Raw genomic sequence first — 21,556 nt, forward strand, 5'->3', positions numbered from 1 at the left:
TTTTTCTAACTTTTGATAAATGGTGCACATAGTTGTCAGTAGATCAGATTGTAGTCTAGTCTATAGTCTAGTCTACAGTCTAGTCTATAGTCTAGTCTTTAGTCTAGTCTATAGTCTAGCCTATAGTCTAGTCTATAGTCTAGTCTTTAGTCTAGTCTTTAGTCGAGTCTAGTCTATAGTCTAGTCTATAGTTTAGTCTATAGTCTAGTCTATAGTCTAGTCTATAGTCTAGTCCATAGTCTAGTCTATAGTTTAGTCTGTAGTCTAGTCTATAGTCAAGTCTATAGTCTAGTCTATAGTCTGGTCTATAGTCCAGTATATAATCTAGTTTACAGTCGAGTCTATAGGTTAGTATAGTCTATAGGCTATTCTATATAGTCTATAGTCTAGACTTGTTTATAGCCAAGTCTAAAGACTAGTCTAAAGTCTAGTCTATAGTTAAATCTAAAGTCTAGTTTATAGTCTAGTAATATAGTGTTGTCTATAGTCTAGTCTAAAGTCTAGTCTACATTCTAGACTATAGTCTAATCTACAGTTTAATCTATAGTCTAGTCTGTGAGCTATAACAAAGTCTATAGTCTAGACATTAGTCTAGTCTTTGATCTAATCTATAGTATAGTGTATAGTTTAGTCTACAGTCTAGTCTATAGTCAGGCCAATAGACTAGTATATAGTCCAGCCAATAGACTATTCTTTAGTTTAGCCAATAGACTAGTCTATAGTCTAACCAATAGACTAGTCCATACTCTAGTCTATAGTCTAGTCAATAGACTAGTCTATATTCTAGCCAATAGACTAGTCTATATTCTAGCCAATAGACAAGTCTATAGTCTAGCCAATAGACTAGTCTATAGTTAAGTATATAATCTAGTCTGTAGTCAAGTCTTAAGTCTAGACAATAATCTATTCTAAAGTCTAGACATTAGTCTAGTCTTTGGTCTAATCAATAGTCTAGTCTTAAGTTTAGACTACAGTCTAGCCAAAAGACTAGTCTATATTCTAACCAATAGGCTAGTCTATAGTCAGGCCAATAGACTAGTCTATAGTCTAGCCAAAAGACTAGTCTATAATCAGGCCAATAGACTAGTCTAAAGTCTAGTCTATAGTTAATTATATAATCTAGTCTGTAGTCACGTCTAAAGTCTAGACAATAGCCTATTCTAAAGTCTAGACAAAGCTGCTTTAAGCTTTAAAAAAGTATACTTTGATCTCTAAATTTCGATTTTTTTCACAAAAAATCTTGAACAGTGTTATTAATTTTTCGAAAATTTTGAAATTTTCTAAAAAATTCTCAAATTTTTCCATGAATTCTCTACTTTTTTTAAATTCTTTAAAATAATCTTTCTTTATGAAAAAAATTTCGTTAAATACCAAAACATACTTCACCAAATTTTATAAGTTTTATAAAATTTTGCCATATATCCTGTAGTAATTTTGTTGCAAAAATTTCATTACACAAATCTAACAATAACTTAAATATAAATTCATTTACATAATTTGTTTTTCAAATTATTTATTGAAATAAAAAAAATTAAATTTTCTTCCTTTTAGTTAGATATTTTGCAAACAATTTTGTTTAAATATAGATTTTGAATTTATAAATTAAAGCTGCTAAAAATATACAATTGTTGTTATTATTAGTTATAATATAAAATTGGTCTTAATTCATTGTATGTGTGTGTATTTATGTAAGTAGTATATTTGTATATATAAAAAAATATTTTATATTTCTTTACTAGAAATATTAAAAAAAAAATATAAAAAAATTAAATAAATATAAATTTTCAAAATTTAAATTTTGAAATCGAAACCCTGATTACATTTTAATAATAAACTTTAATAAAACAATTGTTAGATAAGAGTAAAAAAAATATTTCCCAATTTTTATAGATATTTCTAGGGTTAAAATACATGATTTAGTAAATAATAATAGAAATTTTGTTGTTGTGTTCGTTCATCTTCCTTGGAGTGCGCATCAACACCTCCTCCATGTATTTGCGATTTATGTTTAATAGTATTTTTATTGTTATTATTATTATTTTCGTTGTTATTGCTATTTCTATTATCATCGAAAAAGACATTTGTGAATATTATAAATACAAGAGCTAAATAGACGCATAATATTATAATAACAGCAATATGATTTGTACAACAACAGCAACTTTGTTTAGATGACAAATTATTAATGCTACTACCTTGACGTAAATTACTACGTGACGTAGTCATTAAATTACTACGTCGATTGATAAGCGGTGCTGGGGGTCCATTGTTGTTTATAAGTAAAGTATTATTGCTGCTACCGTTCGTGCCGTTGGTGTTGTTGTGGTTGTTAGGTTGGCTGTTGCCATGGCCATTTTTAATCATTTTATTATTTTTGATGCCATTACTACCGACATTGGTGGTGTTCGTGATATTTTTGTTGTTGTTGTTAACATTATTATTACTATTGGCCTTATTCTTACTGGCAACAGTTGTATTCATTCCCTATTATATAACCGCATTCTCTACATAATTAGCAGGCAACATACCAGTTTTACCAGTACGTTCTACACGACCAGTCATCCAGCCCGAATCAATTGATTCCACTTCGAATATAATATCACCTTCACGGAAACTAACTTCATCAACATCCTGAGCTTCGTAATCGTATAGAGCACGATAAACTCGCTAAAAGAAAAAATAATTAGTTAGTTTACGTTTATTTAAAGTTCTTATGCATTTATGTAACAGATCTAGTTCAGATCTATTTCAGTTCTAATTCTAGCATATATAATCATTTCTAGTTTAGTTCTAGTTCAGTTCTATTTCAGTTCTAGTTCAGTTCTAGTTCAGTTCTAGTTCAGTTCCAGTTCAGTTCTAGTTCAGTTCCAGTTCAGTTCTAGTTCAGTTCTAATTTAGTTCTAGTTCAGTTCTAGTTCAGTTCTAGTTCAGTTCTAGTTCAGTTCTAGTTCATTTCTAGTTCATTTCTAGTTCAGTTCTAGTTCAGTTTCTAGTTCAGTTTTAGTTTAGTTCTAGTTCAGTTGTGGATTAGTTCTAGTTCTAGTTCAGTTCCAGTCCAGTTTTATTTTAGTTTACTTCTAGTTTAGTTCTGGTTCAATTCTAGATCAGTGCTAGATTAGTTCTAACCTAAATCGAATTTAATTTCAGCATTTATATAAAATAATTTCATCAAATTTAATACTTACCAAACTTTGTTTCGATTGTTTTGGCTGTACACTGTGATGTATCTGTTGTTGTTGTTGCTGTTGATAATATTGTTGCTGTTGTTGTAAATGATGTTGTTGTTGCTGCTGTTGTAATTGTTGTTCAGCTGACAAAGAACCATAAATACCATTAACAGGATCAATATCGGCAACCGAACCAATGCGTTTTGGATAAGAATTATTAACTGAATATAGCAAAATAAAGAAAAAAGTCAAATAAAAAAACCGAACATAAAAAAACGAAATTTGCAAAATTAAAGAAATAAATTTCATAAATAATACAAAATAATAAACAGTGGAACCATTATTGCCTCATTTTGATTGCAATTGAATTCAGCGCCCACAATGTTTTAGGTATTTCTTCATTGAATGAAACAAATATTTAATATATTCCTAAATCTTGAAAAAACATTAAATTTCTATTTAAATTAAAACAATTAATTAGAACAATTTATTAAGCAAATGCATACAATTAAACAAATTATATAAAAAAGCTTCAAACACACATTTACACATAAAGCGAAGTTGTGATGGAATAATATGCTTTGTGGTAAAATAAATAATAAAAACCGATTTATGTTTAACTCAAAAAATCTTTAAATCCAAAGAGATCATTTTTAAACTGTTTTGGACTTTAATTATTACTGGAAAATATCCTTAAAAATCGAGAGGAATATTAATATAATATAAAAATAATTATGCCAATATTCATGGACAATTCAATTTCTAATTCCGTTCTATTTCAAGTATTGTTCTATTTTTCTTCTATTTCTGTTTTAGTTCTGTTCTAGTTCTGTTCTGTTCTAGTTCTGTTCTAGTTCTAGTTCTGTTCTAGTTCTGTTCTAGTTCTGTTCTAGTTCTGTTCTAGTTCTGTTCTGTTCTAGTTCTGTTCTGTTCTAGTTCTGTTCTAGTTCTGTTCTAGTTCTGTTCTAGTTCTGTTCTAGTTCTGTTCTAGTTCTGTTCTAGTTCTGTTCTAGTTCTGTTCTAGTTCTGTTCTAGTTCTGTTCTAGTTCTGTTTATGTACTATTTTAGTCCTCATTTAGTTTGGTATTACTAAAATTCGAGTCCAGTTCTTATCGATTGTTCGCCAATATTTTTATCTGTCGATACAAATTCACAATGTGTTTCAATTCCTTTGTTCACATCTTTGTGAATACATTTTTTTCTTTTGGAAAACAAAAAGAAAGATAGTTTTCAACATTTTACAGGTTTTTAGCATTTAAAAAAAAAACATTAACTACAACTAACTACTCACCATTACCACGACTATCGGAACTATAGATCAGGGTAGTACTTTGTCTATTTGGATTCGGTAAATTACGTGGACCATCGGATAGTGGATCATAGTCAGCTATTTTACCAATGCTACCGTTCATGACAACACCATTGCTATTGGCATGATGATGATGGTGATGCGATGTCTGCTGGACACCACCGTTATTTAGTGAACCCCCACCACCACCACCAGCAGCACTGGCGGACGAAGCAAATGAATTTTGGCCAGATGATGAGGATGGTGTTGGCAAATTAGTTGCTGATGAATAATTATTGTAATTAGTGTTGGAAAATAATTGTTGAGTAGCAGAAGCATTATTGCCGGGATTGTTGGATCCGGGGGAAGTGTAAGAGGAAGCGGAAGAGGTTTGTTGTTGATGGTGGGTGGCAATTGGAGCACCGTTATTGTTTTGTAGTGTAGCAGTGTTGTTGATGTTATTGTTAATGTGATGTTGTTGTTGCTGTTGTTGTTGGTGTTGCTGATACAATTGAGAGTGTGTTGGTGGTTGTTGTTGTGATGTTGGTGGTGCTTGTGGTCTGGAATAGTTTTTATTGTCGTACTGATCGTAAGCATATGAAGAGGGAGTGGAGGAAGAGGTTGGTGTTGAAGATTGGGAGGAATCGGCCTGTAGGCCACCAGTTGGATGATGGGAACTTTGTAATATAGCTGAGCGCAATTGATTATATGTATTACTAGGTTGTTGATATTGCTGTTGTTGCAACTGATGTTGCTGTTGCTGCTGTTGTTGATGTTGCTGTTGCACATTGGTTGCTGTCGAAGTAGAAGATGGATATAAATGAGAAGATTGTTTTATGCCTTGTTGCTGTTGAAGTTGCATTTGTTGTTGTTGCTGTTGTTGTGGGGTTAATTGACGCAATGTTTGTGGTTGTTGATAGTGTTGATATTGTTGTTGCTGTTCATGTTGTATAAATTGTTGCTGCTGTTGTTGCTGTAGTGGTGTAGCATATTGATGTTGATGGTGAATTTGTTGTTGTTGTTGTGCAAGTGTTTGTGATGTTTGCTGTTGTTGTCTACTAGTGTTATTGTGTTGTTGGTAGACTTGTGTGGTACCTGCCTGATTGCTAGGCACAATATGAGCAGTATTATGTTGTTGATGGTGTATGGGTGGTGGTGGCATTGCCTGTTGTTGTGTTGTATAGTGGTATTGTTGCTGCTGCTGTTGCATTGGCAAACGTGGGGACATTTGTTGTGGTGGCAATGGTGAATGGGATGTTTGTATTTGGGCGTATTGAGCGAATTGTTCAGCTGCCAATTGTTCTGAGAAATATTCCGATTCATCTATTAAAATTTTGTCAAAACCGGTTTTTTGTTTACATTATTTTTGTGTGGTGAGTATATTTTTGTTGAGTTTCCAATTAGGTTGTTGACATTGATAATTTTTCATTAAATATTTTTTAACATAATACACACAAGAGTGTTGAAAATAGTGTTTGTAATTTGTATTGGATTGGTTCAATGATGATATAAATGGTGGTGTGTTTATGGTGAATTATAAATTATGTTAATGGTGAAGTTGAGTTTATATTTCACAAAACAAGCAACATACAGGATGACACAAAAAAACATAAAATAAAAATGGGGGAAATATGAAAATAAAAGGAAAATTATAATTAGTTGTTAAAAATAATGGAAAAATAAAATACATCTAATAAAATATGTATCAACAACTTAAACATAAAAGAACAGCATTTCCTTAAACTCCAAAATTAATTTGCGGTATTTCTTTTTAAGTTATAAATATATCGAGAACTAAGTTATTTGAATTCAGTTGAACATCTTCTATTCTAATTTAATAATATAGGTTTTTATTTCACGTTCTTAGTTCTAGTTCAGATCTAGTTCAGTTCTAGATCAGTTCTAGTTCAGTTCTACTTCAGTTCTAGTACAGTTGTAGTTCAGTTCTAGTTCAGTTCTAGTTTAGTTCTACTTCAGTTCTAGTTCAGTTCTAGTTCAGTACTAATTCAGTTCTAGTTCAGTTCTAGTTCAGTTCTAGTTCAGTTCTAGTTCAGTTCTAGTTCAGTTCTAGTTCAGTTCTAGTTCAGTTCTAGTTCAGTTCTAGTTCAGTTCTAGTTCAGTTCTAGTTCAGTTCTAGTTCAGTTCTAGTTCAGTTCTAGTTCAGTTCTAGTTCTGTTCTAGTTCAGTTCTAGTTCAGTTCTAGTTCAGTTCTAGTTCAGTTCTAGTTCAGTTCTAGTTCAGTTCTAGTTCAGTTCTAGATCAGTTCTAGTTCAGTTCTAGTTCAGTTTTAGTCTAGTTCAGTTTTAGTCTAGTTCAGTTCTAGTCTAGTTCTAGTTCAGTTCTAGTTCTAGTTCTAGTTCAGTTCTAGTTCAGTTCTAGTTCAGTTCTAGTTCAATTCTAGTTTAGTTCTAGTTCAGTTCTAGTTCAGTTCTTGTTCAGTTCTATTTCAGTTCTAATTCAGTTCTAGTTCAGTTCTAGTTTAGTTCTAGTTCAGTTCTAGTTCAAATCTAGTTCAGTTCTAGTTCAATTCTAGTTCAGTTCTAGTTCAGTTCTAGTTCAGTTCTAGTTTAGTTCTAGTTCAGTTCTAGTTCAGTTCTAGTTCAGTTCTAGTTCAGTTCTAGTTCAGTTCTAGTTCAGTTCTAGTTCAGTTCTAGTTCAGTTCTAGTTCAGTTCTAGTTCAGTTCTAGTTCAGTTCTAGTTCAGTTCTAGTTCAGTTCTAGTTCAGTTCATAGTTTAGTTCCTGATCAGTTATAGTTCATATCTGTTCTATTTCTACTCTATTTCAGTTTAATATACATAAGTGTTTGCTATACTCTGAAATAGTTTTGCTTCATTTCAAGTTCTGCATATAAATATTTGATTTTTAGCATGTTTTTTACCACTTGAAATTTTCCAGGAAGTTTACTACACAAACACAGTTGACATTAATGATTGATAATAAAATATTATCTATATATCTCACATATCAATTCAGTTTCAATAATGCTATCTAGTAAGACTATAGATTACACTAAATTAGCTAATTTAATTAATGAACATTTAAAAGCACAATTAGGAAATGATTTAGCTAGAAAACCAATAACAAATATAGCAAACAAAACTATCTATTGAAAATGAAATTTATTAAATAAACATTAAATTAAATTCACACGCGAATTATTGACGTAATCAAAAGTCATGCTCTCACACCGATTTATGTTTGAGTGAAATAATTAAATTAATTTGTTGAAATATATAAGACACATTTGGACTTTCGTGCAAAATAAAACATACAATTTATATCATGCATTAAGAATTTTTGAATATTAGAAAAATAAATAGGCGAAAAGTACATCCGTATGTACTACGTTCATAGTTGATTGTCTATCTGGAACATAAAAGATTTTTTAATGATTTTCTCTTAATACCTTTTAAATTGTCAGAGGCTTCAGCGGCACCGCGTTGTTTTTCCATGGCAGCTTTTTTCTCCAAATCACCATGATAGGCCACATTTGATATGATTTTTGTATTTTGTTTAATACGCAACGTTTCAGGATCATCGGCGACCTGTCATCAATGTTCCACAAGTGGGATAAGGAGAAGTAAGTGTAAAAGACAGATAAACATGAGGTGGAATTATTAAATGAGTTAAACGAAAATATAATAAAAAGAGGTTAGAAATATAAACTTAAAAAAATCTAAAACTAAATATTATATCTTGGCCTCAAGCCAAGTGGGCAAACATTACTTCTTCTCACTCCATTTAAGCGAATATGGAATGGAATGAAATTAAATCATAGTATGATACCGGTGATGGTAGAGGCCAAAGTAACGCAATATTTTGAATTTTATTTTTACGATTTTTGTTTTACTATGAACAAGTTAACGCCTTTTTTACGGTGTTTTATTCCATCGAATACATTCGAATTGTTTGTTACAAAATAATGTTATTCAAAAAAAAGAAAAACTACAACATTACATATACAAAAATGTTTTGTTGCTGTTGTTGAGACTGACCTGGGTAAATTTGCCTTTAGCCTTTTCAAAATCTTCATGATACTTTACATTCGATTGGATTTTTGTATTTTCCGCTATTCTTTTTAATTCGGGCGTATCTGCAATAGCTGTTGCTTTGGCCTTTGGAATGTGTCTGTAAATAGATATGAAAAAATATTTTAATACTAAGGAATTAATAAAAAACTTTTATATTTTTGAAATATTTTTAAAAAGGTTAGAAAGAGAATTAAACTGAATCTAGAACTGAACTAGGCCTGAATCTAGAACTGAACTAGAACTGAACAAAAACTAAATCAGAACCAGAACTGAACTGGAACTAGAACAGAACTAGAACTGGATTAGAACTAAACTAGAACTGGATTAGAACTGAACTAGAACTGAACTAGAACTGAACTAGAACTGAACTAGAACTGAACTAGAACTGAACTAGAACTGAGCTAGAACTGAGCTAGAACTGAACTAGAACTGAACTAGAACTGAACTAGAACTGAACTAGAACTGAACTAGAACTGAACTAGAACTGAACTAGAACTGAACTAGAACTGAACTAGAACTGAACTAGAACTGAACTAGAACTGAACTAGAACTGAACTAGAACTGAACTAAAACTGAACTAGAACTGAACTAGAACTGAACTAGAACTGAACTAGAACTGAACTAGAACTGAACTAGAACTGAACTAGAACTGAACTAGAACTGAACTAGAACTGAACTAGAACTGAACTAGAACCGAACTATAACTGAACTATAACTGAACTAAAACTGAACTAGAACTGAACTAGAACTGAACTAGAACTGAACTAGAACTGAACTAGAACTGAACTAGAACTGAACTAGAACTGAACTAGAACTGAACTAGAACTGAACTAGAACTGAACTAGAACTGAACTAGAACTGAACTAGAACTGAACTAGAACTGAACTAGAACTGAACTAGAACTGAACTAGAACTGAACTAGAACTGAACTAGAACTGAACTAGAACTGAACTAGAACTGAACTAGAACTGAACTAGAACTGAACTAGAACTGAACTAGAACTGAACTAGAACTGAACCAGAACTGAACCAGAACTGAAATAGAACTGAAATAGAACTGAACTAGAACTGAACTAGAACTGAACTAGAACTGAACTAGAACTGAACTAGAACTGAACTAGAACTGAACTAGAACTGAACTAGAACTGAACTAGAACTGAACTAGAACTGAACTAGAACTGAACTAGAACTGAACTAGAACTGAACTAGAACTGAACTAGAACTGAACTAGAACTGAACTAGAACTGAACTAGAACTGAACTAGAACTGAACTAGAACTGAACTAGAACTGAACTAGAACTGAACTAGAACTGAACTAGAACTGAACTAGAACTGAACTAGAATTGAACTAGAACTGAACTAGAACTGAACTAGAACTAAACTAGAACTGAACTAGAACTAGAACTGAACTAGAACTGAACTAGAACTGAACTAGAACTGAACTAGAACTGAACTGAACTAGAACTGAACTAGAACTGAACTAGAACTGAACTAGAACTGAACTAGAACTGAACTAGAACTGAACTAGAACTGAACTAGAACTGAATTAGAACTGAATTAGAACTGAACTAGAACTGAACTAGAACTGAACCAGAACTGAACTAGAACTGAACTAGAACTGAACTAGAACTGAACTAGAACTGAACTAGAACTGAACTAGAACTGAACTAGAACTGAATTCAACTAAAACTGAAGTAAAAAGAGCTAAAGAGATAATTTGGCAAAATTTATTACTTCAGTTGGCATTACTGGTTTTCTCTTTAATTCATTCCAACATTTTGCCAGCACTTTCGATTGCTTGATCACAGTTTTTGCTTTCCAACATTGAACTATTTTTGTGTGTAAACAATTTCAAATAAATTTTGATTTCAAATATTTAGAAAAAAAGCTTTAATTGTAGAGACAATCCTTTTTTTAAGCAAAAAATAAATAAAACAAAAACGTATGGCACATTTCAATGATGTGCTGTATAAAAAAAGCAATAAATTTGAATTAAGCAAAAAAGTATATATATGTATGTATATCAAAAGAATTACACAATATTTGTTAATTGAATTTAAAAACTAAACGATTTCTTTTTTTGCGATTTTATTAAACAAATATTTGTTGTTATTTTATTTTTCTACTTCATTAGCTGCAACCATTTTCGAAGCGGAAAGTGTGATGATGTTGGTGATACAAAGTAAATACATACTACTAATAGTATTCATATAATCTGATCAGATCTAACTGTATAGATATCAGCAGTCAAATATCTTGTGTAATTGAACATGATGATGTCAACAAATTAAAACGGTTTTCTGTTTTATTTGAAGTATAACAAATTCACTTTTTTTTCCTAAACATATTTTAATTTTTATGATACATTTTATTCTAGTTTTTTATTAGTAGTTTTTTTTCAAAACATTCGAATAGTTTATGTTCTATTTATTTTTATGGCAATTATTTAAAGTACAAGTTGTCTGTAGTTTGATTTATAATAATTTTTTAAAACTTTTGTTTCTTTATTATTATATAAACTATTCGTTTTGGTTGTACTGGATATGAGATAATGTGGCTGACTTTTGTTGGTTTGGCAAATGTAAAAATATTTATATAAGTAGGTACGACGAACGTACATACATACATATTTATTTTTAATCTTCTAAATTTATATGCAAAAAATGAAAGTAAAACTAGACATAAAAATAGATTTCGTTGTACATATTGTAGATGTTACAATTGCAACTATATCCAGGTTCCATTTTATTTAGTTCAATGGGTTTTTATGTTAATTTGTGAACACGAGTACTTGGTATATATTCCACAATAGCTGTTTATTAAAATAACAGAACAAAAAAACTTGGCAAATGATCTGCTACAATTATCTACTTAAAATATTTCTTTGACATTGTCATAGACTATGTTAACTCAACATATGTTTCTTTTAACGTAAAATAAACTGAACTAAAATTGCTTTGGGTGAGAATTGGAACTAAACAAAAACTGAACTGAAACTGAATCGGAACTGAAACTGAACTGCAACTGAACTGAAACTGAAACTGAACTGAAACTGAACTGAAACTGAACAGAAACTGAACTGAAACTGAACTGAAACTGAACTGAAACTGAACTGAAACTGAACTGAAACTGAACTGAAACTGAACTGAAACTGAACTGAAACTGAACTGAAACTGAACTGAAACTGAACTGAAACTGAACTGAAACTGAAACTGAAACTGAACTGAAACTGAACTGAAACTGAACTGAAACTGAACTGAACTGAAACTGAACTGAAACTGAACTGAAACTGAACTGAAACTGAAATGAAACTGAACTGAAACTGAACTGAAACTGAACTGAAACTGAACTGAAACTGAACTGAAACTGAACTGAAACTGAACTAAACTAGAACTGAAATAGAACTGAACTAGAACTGAAACTGAACTAAATTTTCTTCATGTTATAGTTAACAGATATTTAAATATTATTTTCACATTATTTTTTTCATCTTTCGCGCTTATTATTTTATATTTTTTTTATTGTTTTATTTTTGTTGTTGTTCTCAATTAAAAATAAAAATTAACTAGGGATATGATGGCAGCATGAGAATTACATGTCAATTATTTTAATTGACAATGTAAAAATTAAAAAAAAATATATTAAAATTAAAAAGATACAAAAAAATAATAATCATATAACCTCATTTAACCCATGAAAATCAATAATTTAATTAAAATATTAAACAAACAAAATTTTATTATTATTTTTCTCTATAATATTATAAGTGGTTACCAGAGATGGTAAATTAAATGATATCAGAAATGAAATCTTTGAAACTAAACAGAAAATATTTTTTACCACAAAACATGAATGGTGAATTTTGTAATAAAAATAATAAAATTTCTTCCATTAATAACTAAAATCATAAGTTTTTTCTACAACTTGTAGAACCCCTTTTTTTATTATTTTAAACATGACTATTTTAACATAAAAATTTGCGCAAATTGTGTTAAATATTTCCATTTGCAACAACACTGTTTGCATGCCCATGTTATTTATTGTTTGCTTTGATTTTTTCTCTCTTGCTCTGAAGTCAGAAATTGGCTTGTTATCTTTCGATTAAAATCATGTTATTGTTTAACAAACAATAAAAAAACTATATTCTTGGTAAATGCGAAACCAACCCTCAATCCTCACTTACTGCACCATCGACCAACAACTGGCACATTTTTTACTACATACATATGTATGTACTTATGTATTTGTGTTTCGTATGCAAAAAAAGTGTTGCTATTGAATTGGAGAAACACTTTCTCATTATTTGCCACAATAACACATATAGTTTTTATTTTTTTTTACTTTTTTTCCTGTGGGGGCAAAGAATTAATATGGAATTGCGGTTGGTATTATTTATTTGGTATCATTATCATCGAATGAATACTTAATTTCTTTACTTATAGGAGCCAACGAAAAGTTAATAAAAACAATGAGGGGGTAAAGGAAAATATATGTATATAAAAAAGGTTGATATATAAGAAATAATATTATGGAAAATTTTTATAAACAGGAACTTTACTGAACCAAAACTTTAGTTAAGAACAGAACTACAATAGAACTAAACGAGATCTAGAACAGAACTGGAACAGAACTACAATAGAACTAAACAAGTAATATTTCTATATTCGGCTGTGCCGAATCTTATATACAGACAGACGGACGGACAGACAGACAGACGGACATGGCTTAATCGACTCCGCTATCTATAAGGATCCAGAATATATATACTTTATAGGGTCGGAAAATTATATTATAGAAATTACAAACGGAATGACAAACTTATATATACCCTTCTCACGAAGATCTAGAACAGAATTAGAACAAAACTAGAACAGAAATACAATCGAACTAGAAAAGATCTAGAATAGAAAAACAACAGACCTAAATCAGAATCAGAACAGAACTAGAACACAACTAGAACAAACTAGAACAGAACTAGAACAGAACTAAAACAGAACTAGAACAGAACTAGAACAGAACTAGAACAGAACTAGAACAGAACTAGAACAGAACTAGAACAGATCTAGAACAGAACTAGAACAGAACTAGAACAGAACTAGAACAGAACTAGAACTGAACTAGAACTGAACTAGGACTGAACTAGAACTGAACTAGAACTGAACTAGAACTGAACTAGAACTGAACTAGAACTGAACTAGAACTGAACTAGAACTGAACTAGAACTGAACTAGAACTGAACTAGAACTGAACTAGAACTGAACTAGAACTGAACTAGAACTAAACTAGAACTGAACTAGAACTGAACTAGAACTGAACTAAACTGAACTAGAACTGAACTAGAACTGAACTAGAACTGAACTAGAACTGAACTAGAACTGAACTAGAACTGAACTAGAACTGAACTAGAACTGAACTAGAACTGAACTAGAACTGAACTAGAACTGAACTAGAACTGAACTAGAACTGAACTAGAACTGAACTAGAACTGAACTAGAACTGAACTAGAACTGAACTAGAACTGAACTAGAACTGAACTAGAACTGAACTAGAACTGAACTAGAACTGAACTAGAACTGAACTAGAACTGAACTAGAACTGAACTAGAACTGAACTAAACTGAACTAGAACTGAACTAGAACTGAACTAGAACTGAACTAGAACTGAACTAGAACTGAACTAGAACTAAACTAAACTGAACTAGAACTGAACTAGAACTGAACTAGAACTGAATTAGAACTGAAATAGAACTGAACTAGAAACTGAACTAGAACTGAACTAGAACGAACTAGAACTGAACTAGAACTGAACTAGAACTGAACTAGAACTGAACTAGAACTGAACTAGAACTGAACTAGAACTGAACTAGAACTGAACTAGAACTGAACTAGAACTGAACTAGAACTGAACTAGAACTGAACTAGAACTGAACTAGAACTGAACTAGAACTGAACTAGAACTGAACTAGAACTGAACTAGAACTGAACTAGAACTGAACTAGAACTGAACTAGAACTGAACTAGAACTGAACTAGAACTGAACTAGAACTGAACTAGAACTGCACTAGAACTGAACTAGAACTGAACTAGAATTGTATTAGAAATAACTGAAACACTACTAGAACTGAACAGTAACTAAAAAAGTATATGAAATTTCGCAAAAAAATTTGTTTTTTGTCAGTTTTGAATTGAAATTTAAATTTCAGAATTAAAAGTGTGTTTTTAAAAAACTAACGGTAATAACACTTACTGCAAAATCAGCAAAAGAAGGCGAATAAGGAAAAGAAATAATATTAAAATTGAGTGACATACATAGTTTTTTCACAAACATAGAAACCAATGGCTATTAAAAATGCATTGAAAAATAGTAAATAAATAAAAAAGATATTGATTACATAATGACATGGTTAAAAAAACAATAGATTTCGACTATGTATATCAAGTACAAAATATCACATACTTCGTATACAAATAAGTTTGTTTAAAAAATAGAATCTACATGAATGTCGCATAGTGTTTTTTTATAAAAAAAATTATAAGGAAGGTGTTAAGTTATTAGAGAGTTTTAAGAAAAAGTAAAGATCTATTTTTTTGGAAAATTTAAGTTCTAAAATTTGTATGTTTTTTGGGAACCACCCTAATTAACGTATGTTTAAGTTCACAAGCAACATATTTTTTTTTTGCAAATAATTAAAATTTCTTTACATATGAACATGTGTATGTTTAACAATATAAAGCAAACTAAAATATATTGTATAATATGAAAATAAATTAAAAAAAAAATTGTATGTAAACCGGAGCATATTTAACCCACTTTAGGTTGAAAAAAACCTAGATATTGCAACCACATACATATATACAAAATCAGTTATGAGTACTAATTAATTTAATAATGAACCTCTTGAAATTGTTCTAAATACCTAAATTTTAAGATTTTTGAAATTGAGTTATATTTCCGATTTCGTCGGCATTTCTAAGTTTTTAAAATAAAAAAATTCTCGAGAATTAAAAAATATGTTTGTCTCAATATTTGTACACAACATATGTTGCTTCTCCTAATTCCTTATGAATTCCCATCTTCATTCTTAACTCACACCTCTAGATGCTGTCCACAGAAAACTGTTCACACATTATCCAAACAAACAACTAAATAATACAACAAAGTAGCACTCTAGAGTATGTGGATAAATGAAAATGACATAAAATAATGTATTATTTATGTTTAAATTGCTAGTAATTTTTTTATTTTTATGTTTACAGTGACCATTGAGCAAAAATTCCCGGCATTTAGTTCAATGAACTTGTTAAATGTTTAAATTTAATATGTTAAATGAGAGAGATAGATAGAGTGAGAGAGAGTGAAGTAGAAAAAAAATAAACAAAAGTTAACAACATATCCTAAGAGAAAATTAAACCCTTAATTGATGTAAGTAATTAAAAAAAAGTACTGCATATATTAAGGCTTACAGTAAAATGAGAAAACAGTAACATATTTTTAGTTGTCTACAAAATGATTTTATAAGAAATATAATTCAAAATGAAGGTAAATGAGATTGAGAAATTTTATTTCTTGATTTGTAAAATATTTAAAATAACATTATGAACAAAAGGGTTAAAATAAATAATCTGAAAAATTCCATTATTTCAATATGGTGTGTTAATTAAGTCATCAATATTTCAAATGATTGATGTTAAAAGTACTTTAAACTCACTCAAAAAGCAGTCAGTCACCACACACCCACGCCTTTTTTGTTCGCTTGATATTTGAGCCATATAATTTAATTAATAATATTCTATACAATGAATTATCAAATTATGGCAAATTTGTATTAAAATATTTATACATTTACCGCCTTATATTGTTTAACACTTCACCTTGCGTTTAACATGTTTTCAAACAAATTTTTGAAGATACAAAAACAATTTTGTATTTATAGGCCTTATAGGAATCTCTTTATACGTACAATACTCAGGAGGTTCAAAATAAACTTTCTGCATTAGTACTATATACATAGGTCTTACTAAATAACTGTCTATCTATCTATCTATCTATCTATCTATCTATCTATCTATCTATCTATCTATCTATCTATCTATCTATCTATCTATCTATCTATCTATCTATCTATCTATCTATATATCTATCTATATATCTATCTATCTATCTATCTATCTATCTATCTATCTATCTATCTATCTATCTATCTATCTATCTATCTAATAACGGATTTTAAGTACTAATTTAGTTTTTTTCACAAAAAATAATTTCCAAATACAGCTATCATTAAAATCTGGAAAAATTTTAGAACACTAAATGAAAAACACGTAAAAACAGGACAACTTGTTTAGTTTATTTCCAACAGCCACCATTAACTGTTATAAACGGAGTGCACCACACGATGATCAAAACAACTTTAAAGGGTAAATCATTATTTCGTGGACATTTTATTGGTTGGCGCATGTTGGGTTTATATCCAACGAAGAAATATCGTCAACTCTATATTGCGTATTCGTTGTTTGTTAATATTACAATATCAGTGTGTTATCCATTGCATCTAATGATTGGCCTATTTGAAAGTAATAACATTTCGGATGTAATCGAAAATTTGGCCATTAATCTGACTTGTTTTGTGTGCACCACCAAAGCTTTAGTGATTTGGTTAAAATTTCACGAAATACAAAATTTATTCGATATTATAAGAAGGCAAGATGAGCGTATTAGTTTGGCCAGAGATGAGACCCGCTATTATAAAAATGTCGTTTTTAGGAACGTACGTTTTGTATTTATATTGTTTGTAGTATTGTGTGCAGAATGTTGTACATGACACATATGCCGCCATGCATTTGGCTTTGCTAAGTGGCCAGTTGCATGCTTTAGGTATGAGGCTCTCTAAACTGGGCAAAGATAAACAGAAGAGCCAAGACGAAAATAATCGGGAGTTATTACTGTGTATCCAAGATCATAAGGATCTGTTAGAGTAGGTTGATTTAAAACTAAATATAATATTTTATATTAAACTTTGTTTTTTTTTCTATTTCCACAGATATCGCTACAAACTAGAAGAGTTTATATCTTTCTATATGTTTCTGCAAATATTCTGCACCACTGTAGTTTTGTGTGTTACTATTGTTTTTGTGATTTTATTTACTACTGATCCGTTTACCAAAATGTACTATTGTTCGTACTTTTTAGCTATGGCGGGTGAAATTTTTCCCGTTTGTTATTACGGTAGTTTAATGGAGTATGAATTTTATCATTTAACTTATGCCTTGTTTACTTCAAATTGGTTGGAACAGAATGATGTATTTAAAAAACATTTTCGAATTTTTATCGAGTACTCTACTAAGCCGTTGTATCTTAATGCCTGGTTTTTTAGTATTAATTTAAAAACATATTTATTGATTTGTAAAAATTCTTATTCTTTATATACTCTTATATCGACTTTGAAATAATAAAAAACTATAATTAATATTTGGAGTTTTTTTAAATAAAAAAAACATATAAATAAAAACAGTGTATATATTTTTGGATAATTTCATAGATTACTTGAAAAAAATTACATAAAAAAAATCTAAAACTCGTATTCCAAAGCAGAAAGCCTATTGGTTAACATCAAAGCCGTACATCACACTACCATAGGAGGAAGAAAGGCTACCACCAACTTGGAAACAAAAATCATCATTATTAATTTACCGAAAAGTGGATAGCAGAGATACAAGCCAAAACGGCTCAAATCGGCGGCGGCTGGCAGCCGGTAATATTTTGCAAGCCGCCGCCGACTTTTTTCAGCTCAATAGCTAAGCTGGCTTATACGTAGCCGCTGATAAAGATTAGAATGCCACATGTATTTCGGAAAATAATTTCACCAATTTGAACGGAGTTGCCACTATTTTAAATTCTTATTGCAAATTGAAAAGTGTTGCCAAACAATATTGTGCTAGTATTAAAATAGTGAAAACTACTATAAATGTTCATTTTCTGCAGAAAAAAAACTTATATAGAAACAGGTTTCTATATAACAGACTATTATAAAGAGATTTTTCAATAATATAAACGCTTATAAGGTCAATTTCTGCAGAAAATGTTAAATAGAGCCGACAATTTAGCCGCTGCAGATATTTTCTATAGTAAACCGCCGACGCCGACATAAATGGTTGCGTTGCCGATGATTTTACATCGGTTTGTATAGGATAGGATTGTAAATGTTCGATTACAAAATGTACGGGTTATAGAACAACAACAAAATTCAATAACAAAGTAAGATGTAAACAGCTTTATCACTTTTTTTGTATGCATTTACAGGGAGGTACCCTGATCTAATACGATTTGCAGATAGCCGTACAACTATCAAATTTCCCATCCGCTATTTTAACATGTATGTCCTACCAGGAAGTCAATAGTCACTCCAAAGATTACGAACAGACAGGAAAAAGCTTAAGTGTGTATTTTTAGTGCCCACTCATCCTCTATAGAAGTGGATTGTCATCATTCTCGTTTACAAAAAGTATATCCGTTACAAAAAATGTAATAGAGCCAACCACGTGGTTAAACGTAAATGAAAATCAAGACCCTTTTTTTTCAATGGCCAAAAATGTTTATAAAATCATTTTCCCCATATTTTTTCACTCAAAACTCTGTATGTTTATATTTAGATTTGCAGGTTCAATATTACAGAAAAATTAAAAAATATCTTTTGAAAAACTAAAAAGTAACAAAAACTCCATGCTCTATTGTTATAAATTAAATATTTCATAGAAATAACTGTAATAATGACTATTTTCGGGAGAAAAGACTTATATAGAGACATGTTTCTATGTAACACACTATTGTATAAAGATTTTTCAATAAAACATACGCTTATACAGTCTGAAGAAAATGTTAAACCGCCGCCGATATTTTCTATAAGCCGCCGCCAATCAAAAACATTTGCGCCGGCAATTATTTTGCATTGACTCTATATGCATAATTTCATGTTTTTAGGTTAAATATTATAATTTTTACATTTTCCCACAAACAATTTTCCGTCTCTGATTTGTTGTAGAAGTAATAATCTATAAATCCTCAAATTATAATAATTACGATCATTATGTGTTTAAAGTGTAGATATTTTAAAGAAATTATAAAATTCTATATAATAAGACGATTATTAATAATTTTTCCATAAATTTAACATAATAAGACGATTACTAACACTTTAACTATTTAGCACCATTAACCTTTAACGCAGTAAATATTGCTCGTTAAAAGAAAGAGGGTTGCCAAAGCGTCATTTTTTCATTCTCTTAATGAAACAGAATTATTATGCAACTAGTTACTTGACTGGTGTATAAGGGATTACAATAGACGTTTAAACACTAATTAGTTAATAAATTTTTAAATAACAATATTTATTCTAAAATATTGGCATCCCTGAAAACGCAATATATAAAAAATGCTAAAAAATGCATTAATAACCTTCAGCAGCAAGTGTTGAGTGTTTTAATCCCTAATACGACTGGGTAAAAGAACTTGGGTACGCAATATCAAAAAAAAAAAAAGAAATCAAACAACATAATGATCACAATTCCCCAAGTGGAAACTATATTTCACTCACATTTCATATACTGGCGCATATTGGGTTTTTTGCCAACGGAAAAGTATCGTAAACTTTATATAGCTTATGCTATCTTTATAAATATTATGGTAACATTGATCTATCCGGTACATTTGATAATAGGTCTAATCGTGAGCTCAACTTTATATGAAGTAATCAAAAATCTAGCTGTTGTGGTAACGGTGTTGGTGTGTTGCATTAAGACCATTATAATACGATTAAAATTTCAGAATATCGAACATATGTTGGATATAATAAAGCGACAAAATAAACGTATATCATTGGATAAAGAGGAGGCTTACTACTTTAAATATGTAGTTTTAAAGGCTTTAGATCGTATATTAAAAATGTTCTTTACTTTGTATACAGCTGCTGGGGTATTTGGTGAATTGTCGGTTCTAGGAAATGGTTTAGTAGGTGGTACATGGAATTTGATGTATCCTGCTTATTTTATTTTTGATCCATATGCTAATACGACTTTATATTGTGTGGCTCATGTTTATCAATTTGTAGGTGTGTCATATCTAATACTACAAGATATAGTCCATGATTCCTTTGCCACCATGCATTTGGCTTTATTAAGTGGTCAGGTGCGTATCTTGAGTATGAGAATAACTAAATTGGGTTTAGATCCCAAAAAGTCCAAATTGAAAAATAATCAAGAATTATTGGATTGTATAGCAGATCATAAGGACTTATTGGAGTGAGTAAAACGTGAAAATAACTTTTAATATAAAATCATACATTATCTGTCTCTCTGTTTATCTTAGATATCGTCAAAAATTAGAGGAGGTAATCTCTTTCTATATGTTTGTTCAGATACTATTCACCAGCATTAATATGTGCTCTACAGTGGTATTTTTGATACTCTTCACCAGTGATCTTTTTAGCTTGATTTATTATATAGTTTATTTTCTCTCTATGGCTGCAGAGATTATGCCTGTATGTTATTATGGCACTATTATCGAGACGGAATTTCAGAATTTAACTTATGCCATATTCTCTTCAAATTGGATGGAGCAGGATAAAGTATTTAAGAAAAATTTAAAAATTTTTGCTGAGGCTACCAAAAAGAATTTGTATATGCAGGCTTGGCTATTTTATGTCAATTTGGATTCTTTTATATTTGCCTGTAAAAACGCTTATTCGATGTTTGCCTTAATAATGAATATGAAGTGAATTTTATTTAGGCGTTAAAGTTCATATTTTTTTTTAATAAATATTATTTAGCACAATAATTGTAGTGTGCACTTATGGTTCACGATTGTTAAATGTTTTTCAAATACAAATATTGTTAATGGAATCCACAGTCACGAGAGAATTATTTTGCAACATTTATGATTTTACCAATTGCATGATATTGAATGAAAGGAGAATTTTCGCGCAACTTGTATATAAAGTACAAAAATTGGCGAAAATAAGGGGAAGGAAATTAATCGCTAATTTTTTATAAAGTTGGAAAGGATATTTAGTCAATCAA

General features: G+C 30.2%; 1 protein-coding gene across 2 annotated transcripts in view; it reads right to left on the minus strand.

Annotated features, from left to right (window-relative positions):
* Positions 1-1,856: 1,856 nt before the first annotated feature.
* Positions 1,857-21,556, minus strand: part of LOC111681130 (LIM and SH3 domain protein Lasp) — a 29,249-nt gene continuing 9,549 nt past the window's right edge. Inside the window, exons 2-6 of one of the 2 annotated variants that reach the window (XM_046951618.1) lie at positions 8,452-8,584; positions 7,863-8,001; positions 4,459-5,778; positions 3,186-3,388; positions 1,857-2,667 (exon numbers count right to left, since the gene is read on the minus strand). In XM_046951618.1, coding sequence (XP_046807574.1) covers positions 2,488-2,667; positions 3,186-3,388; positions 4,459-5,778; positions 7,863-8,001; positions 8,452-8,584 — 1,975 coding nt within the window. In that variant the 3' untranslated portion in view covers positions 1,857-2,487. The remainder of the gene's footprint in view (positions 2,668-3,185; positions 3,389-4,458; positions 5,779-7,862; positions 8,002-8,451; positions 8,585-21,556) is intronic. The other variant, XM_023442856.2, reaches the window with a different exon arrangement.

The sequence above is a fragment of the Lucilia cuprina genome, chromosome 5 (assembly GCF_022045245.1).
Source record: "Lucilia cuprina isolate Lc7/37 chromosome 5, ASM2204524v1, whole genome shotgun sequence".
NCBI lineage: Eukaryota > Metazoa > Arthropoda > Insecta > Diptera > Calliphoridae > Lucilia > Lucilia cuprina.